At 47.3% G+C, this 8,367-nt stretch overlaps 1 protein-coding gene across 2 annotated transcripts in view; it reads right to left on the reverse strand.

Moving 5' to 3' along the window:
• HEG1 (heart development protein with EGF like domains 1) overlaps window positions 1–8,367 on the reverse strand; it is an 82,964-nt gene that overhangs the window by 33,353 nt on the left and 41,244 nt on the right. For both annotated transcript variants that reach the window (XM_056536935.1, XM_056536936.1), the window contains exon 5: window positions 7,767–7,858. In XM_056536935.1, coding sequence (XP_056392910.1) covers window positions 7,767–7,858 — 92 coding nt within the window. The remainder of the gene's footprint in view (window positions 1–7,766; window positions 7,859–8,367) is intronic.

Here is an 8,367-nt window from a genome sequence, read left to right on the forward strand (position 1 = left end):
GTATTCAAAATGACATTCAGTCATCATTTTAACCCTTTAGGTGTTTCACAGGAATAGAAGCAAAGTGAAGGAGACAATTCACAATCTTTATTTTTTACACTCGCATGTTCTTGTAGACCCAATTTTTAAATTTTTACAAGGGGTAAAAGGAGAAAACATATACTTATATTTGTAGCCCAATTTCTCTCGAGTAAGCACATACCTCATATGTCTATGTAAAGTGTTCGGCGGGCACAGTAGAGGGCTCAGAAGGGAAAGAGCGATAAGGGGATTTTGGAGAGTACGTTTTTCTGAAATGGTTTTTGGGGGCATGTTGCATTTAGGAAGCCCTTATGGTGCCAGAACAGCAAAAAACCCTCACATGGCATACCATTTTGGAAACTAGACCCCTTGAGGTACGTAACAAGGAATAAAGTGAGCCTTAATACCCCACAGGTGTTTCACGACTTTTGCATATGTAAAAAAAAAATTTTTTTTTTCACTAAAATGTGTGTTTCCCCCCAAATTTCACATTTTTCCAAGGGTTAATAGCAGGAAATAGCCCCCAATATTTGTAACCCCTAATGGTTTTTGGGGGCATGTCGCATTTAGGAAGCCCCTATGGTGCCAGAACAGCAAAAAATACCCACATGGCATACCATTTTGGAAACTAGACCCCTTGAGGAATGTAATAAGGAATAAAGTGAGCCTTATTACCCCACAGGTGTTTCATGACTTTTGCATATGTAAAAAAAAAAAAAAAAATTCCACTAAAATGTGTGTTTCCCCCCTAATTTCACCTTTTTGCAAGGGTTAATAGCAGAAAATACTCCCCAAAATTTGTAACCCCATCTCTTCTGAGTATGGAGGTACCCCATAAGTTGACCTGAAGTGCACTATGGGCGAACTACAATGCTCAGAAGAGAAGGAGTCATATTTGGCTTTTTGAGAGCAAATTTTGCTCGGGGAGCATGTCGCATTTAGGAAGCCCCTAAGGTGCCAGAACAGCAAAAAAAACACACATGGCATACCATTTTGGAAACGAGACCCCTTGAGGAACGTAACAAGGGGTACAGTGAGCATTTGCCCCTCACTGGTGTCTGACAGATCTTTGGAACAGTGGGCTGTACAAGTTTTCATTTTCATGGACCACTGTTCCAAAGATCCGTCAGACACCTGTGGGGGGTAAATTCTCACTGCACCCCTCATTACATTCCGTGAGGGGTGTCGTTTCCGAAATGGGGTCACATGTGGGGTTTTGTTTTGTCAAAATCGCTGTAACAATCAGCCACCCCTGTGCAAATCACCTCAAATGTACATGGTGCGCTCTCCCTTCTGGGCCTTGTTGTGCGCCCCCAGAGCACTTTGCGCTCACATATGGGGTATCTCTGTAGTCGGGAGAAATTACGTTACAAATTTTGGGGGGCTTTTTTCCCTTTTACCTCTTGTGAAAATGTAAAGTATAGGGCAACATCAGCATGTTAGTGTAAAAAATAAAAAAATTTTACACTAACATTCTGGTGTAGACCCCAACATTTCCTTTTCATGAAGGGTTAAAGAAGAAAAAAAAACCCATACCTTGTAACGCAATTTCTGCCGAGTACAGCGATACCCCATATGTCGCCCTAAACTGTTGCCCTGAAATACGACAGGGCTCCAAAGTGAGAGCGCCATGTGCATTTGAGGCCTAAATTAGGGATTTGCATAGGGGTGGACATAGGGGTATTCTACGCCAGTGATTCCCAAACAGGGTGCCTCCAGCTGTTGCAAAATTCCCAGCATGCCTGGACAGTCAACGGCTGTCCGACAATACTGGGAGTTACATAGTTACATAGTTACATAGTTACATACCGTATATACTCGAGTATAAGCCGACCCGAGTATAAGCCGAGACCCCTAATTTCAACCCAAAATCCCAGGAAAAGTTATTGACTCGAGTATAAGCCTAGGGTGGGAAATACCTCATCCCCCCCTGTCATCATCCAGACCCGTCATTAACATCCTCATCATCCCCTTGTCATCATCCCACACATCCCCCCTTCATCATCCCCTTGTCATCATCCCACACATCCCCTTATCATCCCACACATCCCCCCTTCATCATCCCCTTGTCATCATCCCACACATCCCCTTATCCCACACATCCCCCCTTCATCATCCCCTTGTCATCATCCCACACATCCCCCCTTCATCATCCCCTTGTCATCATCCCACACATCCCCTTATCATCCCACACATCCCCCCTTCATCATCCCCTTGTCATCATCCCACACATCCCCTTATCCCACACATCCCCCCTTCATCATCCCCTTGTCATCATCCCACACATCCCCCCTTCATCATCCCCTTGTCATCATCCCACACATCCCCTTATCATCCCACACATCCCCCCTTCATCATCCCCTTGTCATCATCCCACACATCCCCTTATCATCCCACACATCCCCCCTTCATCATCCCCTTGTAATCATCCCACACCCCCCCCCTTCATCATCCCCACCCCCCTTCATCATCCCCACACCCCCCCCCCCCTTCATCATCCTCTTCTCATCATTCGCCCTCAGTGGTCTTCAACCTGCGGACCTCCAGAGGTTTCAAAACTACAACTCCCAGCAAGCCCGGGCAGCCATTGGCTGTCCGGGCTTGCTGGGAGTTGTAGTTTTGAAACCTCCGGAGGTCCGCAGGTTGAAGACCACTGCGGCCTTCAACATGCGGACCTCCAGAGGTTTCAAAACTACAACTCCCAGCAAGCCCGGGCAGCCATCGGCTGTCCGGGCTTGCTGGGAGTTGTAGTTTTGAAACCTCCGGAGGTCCGCAGGTTGAAGACCACTGCGGCCTTCAACATCATCCAGCCCCCTCTCACCCCCTTTAGTTCTGAGTACTCACCTCCGCTCGGCGCTGGTCCGGTCCTGCAGGGCTGTCCGGTAAGGAGGTGGTCCGGTGAGGAGGTGGTCCGGGCTGCTATCTTCACCGGGGGCGCCTCTTCTCCGCGCTTCCGGCCCGGAATAGAGCCGTTGCCTTGACAACGACGCATCTGCGTCGTTGTCAAGGCAACGTGACTATTCTGAGGCCGGGCCCGAAGCGCTTAGAATAGGCCTCCCCGGTGAAGATAGCAGCCCGGACCACCTCCTCACCGGACCACCTCCTTACCGGACAGCCCTGCAGGACCAGACCAGCGCCGAGCGGAGGTGAGTACTCAGAACTAAAGGGGGTGAGAGGGGGCTGGATGATGTTGAAGGCCGCAGTGGTCTTCAACCTGCGGACCTCCGGAGGTTTCAAAACTACAACTCCCAGCAAGCCCGGACAGCCGATGGCTGCCCTGGCTTGCTGGGAGTTGTAGTTTTGAAACCTCTGGAAGTCCGCAGGTTGAAGACCACTGCGGGTGGGGGAGTTCACTCGAGTATAAGCCGAGGGGGGTGTTTTCAGCACGAAAAATCGTGCTGAAAAACTCGGCTTATACTCGAGTATATACGGTAGTTACATAGTTAGTACGGTCGAAAAAAGACATATGTCCATCAAGTTCAACCAGCGAATTGAAGGGTAGGGGTGTGGCACGATATTGGGGAAGGGATGAGATTTTATATTTCTTCATAAGAATTAATGTTATTTTGTTCCAGGAATGTATCTAATCCTGTTTTAAAGCTGTTAATTGTTCCTGCTGTGACCAGTTCCTGAGGTAGACCGTTCCATAAATTCACAGTCCTCACGGTAAAGAAGGCGTGTCGCCCCTTGAGACTAAACCTTTTCTTCTCCAGACGGAGGGAGTGCCCCCGCGTCCTTTGGGGGGGTTTAACCTGGAACAGTTTTTCTCCATATTTTTTGTATGGGCCATTTATATACTTATATACGTTTATCATATCCCCCCTTAAACGTCTCTTCTCAAGACTAAACAATTGTAACTCCTTTAATCGCTCCTCATAGCTAAGATGTTCCATGCCCCATATTAGTTAAGTCGCCCGTCTCTGCACCCTCTCCAACTCTGCAGTGTCCCTTTTATGGACAGGTGCCCAAAACTGAACAGCATATTCCAGGTAAGGCCGTACCAATGCTTTATAAAGGGGGAGTATTATACACTATAGACTGTACCAATGCTTTATAAAGGGGGAGTATTATGTCCCTGTCCCTCGAGTCCATGCCTCTTTTTATACATGACAATATCCTGCCGGCTTTGGAAGCAGCAGCCTGACATTGTGCTATTCTGTAGTCTGTGATCTACAAGTCACCCAGATCCTTCTCTACCAGTGACTCTGCCAGTTTAATCCCCCTAAGACATACGATGCATGCAGGTTATTAGTATACACAGCCCCCCCTCTATATACACAGCCCCCCTCTATATACACAGCCCCCCTAAGACATACGATGCTGCAGGTTATTAGTACCCAGATGCAGAACTTTACATTTATCCACATTGAACCTCATTTGCCAAGTGGATGCCCAGACACTTAGTCTATCCAAGTCATCTTGTAACTTATGCACATCCTCTATAGACTGTACCGTGCTACAAAGCTTGGTGTCATCTGCAGTTGTTGTTTTTCAACAGCTGGAGGCTCTGCTTTGGAAACAGTTGTGTACCGGACGTTCTTATTGGGGGAGGGGGGCTGTGTAGGGGTATGTGTATATGTAGTGTTTTTAACTTTTTATTTTATTTTGTGTTAGTGTAGTGTAGTGTTTTTAGGGTACAGTCACATGGGCGGGGGATTACAGCGAGTTTCCCAGCGCAAAATTTGCTGCATCTCAAGATGCGAGAAACCCACTGTAAAAGCCTCGCCCATGTGAATGTACCCTGTACATTCACGGGGGTGGCGGGGCGGGGGGGGGGGGCCTTGCATCAGCTGTTGCAAAACCACAACTCCCAGCATGCATGGTCTGTTAGTGCATGCTGGGAGTCATAGTTTTGCAACAGCTGGAGGCACACAGGTTAGGAAACACTGAGTTAGAAACAGACAATGTTTCCCAACCAGTGTGTCTCCAGTTGTTGCAAAACTACAACTCCCAGCATGCCCAGACAGCTGAAGGGCATGCTGGGAGTTGTAGTACGGCAACATCTGAAGGGCCAGATGTTGCTGAACTAAAACTCCCAGCATGCCTGGACAGTCAGTGCATACTGGGAGTTGTAGTTTTGCAACAGCTGGAAGAGCACAGATTGGAGACCATTATACAATGGTCTCCAAACTGGGGCCCTCCAGATGTTGCAAAACTACAACTCCCAGCATGCATGGTCTTTTAGTGCATGCTGGGAGTTATAGTTTTGCAACAGCTGGAGGCACACAGGTTAGGAAACACTGAGTTAGAAACAATGTTTCCCAACCAGTGTGTCTCCAGCTGTTGCAAAACTACAACTCCCAGCATGCCCAGACAGCTGAAGGGCATGCTGGGAGTTGTAGTTCGGCAACATCTGAAGGGCCAGATGTTGCTTAACTAAAACTCCCAGCATGCCTGGACAGTCAGTGCATGCTGGGAGTTGTAGTTTTGCAACAGCTGGAAGAGCACAGATTGGAGACCATTATACAATGGTCTCCAAACTGAGGCCCTCCAGATGTTGCAAAACTACAACTCTCAGCATGCCCAGACAGCCAAAGGCTGTCTAGGCATGCTGGGAGTTGTAGTTTTCAGACTCCTAGAAGCAGCAGTGAAGATCTTCACTGCTGCCTCTGAGGACCACATACTTACCCGTCGCTGCTCGTCCACGTGGCCGGTCCCGCACTGCTCCTCGGTCCCGCCGCTGGATCAGGTAAGTCCGCCGGTCCCCACGTGTTCCCCCCGTATGCCGCAGGTCCCCGCGAGCCCCTGCAGCCATCGTCCCCCGTTCTGCCCGACTTCCAGGGGCGGGCAGTGCGGGGGATCTGAACTTTCACCCCAGATCACTGTGATTGGTCCACAGGGACCAATCACAGTGATCGCTGACCAGGACCATCAATTGATGGTCCTGGGGGTGAAGCAGAAGTTGTCCCCTGCTGGAAACAGCGGGACTTCTGCCAGTTAACCCGTGCGATGCTGCGCATCGCCGGGTTAACTGCATGTCATTTATAAACGCCGGGATGCGCGAACGCACTGCACAACCCGGCGTTTATATATGACATTCTGCGGGAAGGGGTTAAATGGGAAAAGGGGGGTGATTCAGACTTTTATTAGGGAAGGGGTTAAATGATCTTTATTAACTTTTTTTTTTTTTTTTTACACTTTTTTTTGCAATGCTATAGCTCCCATAGGAGCTATACATAGATCACTGTTAGGCAATAGCATAACACCAGTGTTATCGCCGCTTGGCTGCTCCTGCCTGGATCTCAGGCACAGAGCAGTCATTCGGTGATCGGACACCAGGAGGGGATCCTCCTCGTGTCCTGCAAGCTGTTCAGACAGTTCCTAAAATGGACAGCAGAAGTCAGCAGAGAGCACTGTGGTCGTGACAGAAGAGAAATCCAAAAAGAAAAGCATTTCCTCTGTAGTATACAGCCCCTAAAAAGTACTGGAAGGATTAAGATTTTTTAATAGAAGTGATTTACAAATCTGTTTAACTTTCTGGCACCAGTTGATTTAAAGGGGTATTCCATTTTTTTATATATCAACTGGCTCCAGAATGTTAAACAGATTTGTAAATTACTTCTATTAAAAAATCTTCATCCTTTCAGTACTTATGAGCTTCTGAAGTTAAGGTTGTTCTTTTCTGTCTAAGTGCTCTCTGATGACACGTGTCTCGGGAAACGCCCAATTTAGAAGAGGTTTGCTATGGGGATCTGCTTCTAAACTGGGCGGTTCCCAAGACACGTGTCATCAGAAAGCACTTAGAAAGAAAAGAACAACCTTAACTTCAGAAGCTCATAAGTACTGAAAGGATTAAGATTTTTTAATAGAAGTAACTTACAAATCTGTTTAACTTTCTGGAGCCAGTTGATATATAAAAACCTTTTTTTTCCTGGATAACCTCTTTAAAAAAAAAGTTTTCCACAGGAGTACCCCTTTAAGGGGTTAATGGAACTGACCTGCAGTACCACACACAAACTCAGGATGAGAGTGTCGCTGTTTCTTAAAGAGCACCTATTATCAACTAAACTTTCCCTAATCCCCCTCCCCATCTTTCCCTGTCTCTAACTCTATCTATCCTAGAGTTTATATGAATTAAAAAACACTAAAAAATACCTTTTTATGTTCATCTTCGGTAGCTCAGAGAGGAGCGTCTGAGAAGGGAGGAAGTGGGCGGGGCCCGGCAGGCGTGACGTCATCTGAAGCCTTGCCGGGCTGCTTCCGCCCTTCTTCCTGTATCTCGGGAGCTCGATCAGACGCAGCCAGACCCAGAGTCAAATACAATGAAAATATGTTCTCTGTTGAAGAGCTGCGCTCAACTGACTCTGGGCCAGCACGCGCCGGCTCTCCTTGTCAGCGGGAGGAGCCTGAGACGCAGCTGGCCAGCAGAGTCAGGAGCGCGCCTGGCAGGGATGCGCGCAGAGCGCTCGCTCCCGCCTGTCTGCTTGACAGGCGGGAGCTGTGCTGAGTATCAGATTTCGGACTCAGCCGCCAGGCCGGCGTGAGTCCGAAATCACCAAAAAAAGGGACTCCTAGGGAGACCCCTAGTGGCCAAAAGTTTAAACACAAAAAAAATTATTTTTTTTAATAGAACCCTATTAGTAAATTGTTTTATATACAATAAACTATAAAATATAAAAAGTTTTTTTGATGAGAGGTACTCTTTAAAGGAAGCAGCTATGTTTTTCTAACCCCGCTCATCATTGGGTTTTTATTGTAATTTACATAACCACACCCACCTCAAATGGCCGCCCCCTTACACTTACTATGCGCACTATTTCCTCCTGCATTTTGCTGTTGTTGTCAGTGCCGTCCTGGAAGCTCCAGGGTAGTTGGATGTGTCCAAGAAACGTCCTCACTGAAAGATACGAAAGTTTCCAAAATAACGTAATACACGGGAATTTATAAAGGCGGTGTCCCCCAACCTGCGCCTCTCCAGCTGTTGCAAAACTACAACTCCCATCAGGCCCTGACAGCCGCAGGCTGTCAGGGCCTGATGGGAGTTGTAGTTTTGCAACAGCTGGAGTGCCACAGGTATAAGGGATACAGTAACTGCGCATAATGCTTTACTTATTAATCTGTGTCATACTCCACAGAGCTGCACTCACACTGCTTCCATGTCATTAGCATTGCATTGTGGGAAACATAGTCAGGCGCAAACACTACATCTCCCACAATTCATCACAGTGAACGCAGCTCTAGATCTGACCGTAGTGTAAACTTAAAGGGGTACTCTGGCGGAAATTTTTTTTTTTTTTTTTTTTTTAAATTAACTGGTGCCAGAAAGTTATACAAATTTGTAAATGACTTCTATATAAAAATGTTAACTCTTTCAGTACTTATCAGCTGCTGTTTGCTTCACAGGAA

This window comes from Hyla sarda, chromosome 8, assembly GCF_029499605.1.
Source record: "Hyla sarda isolate aHylSar1 chromosome 8, aHylSar1.hap1, whole genome shotgun sequence".
NCBI classification, from domain to species: Eukaryota; Metazoa; Chordata; class Amphibia; order Anura; family Hylidae; genus Hyla; species Hyla sarda.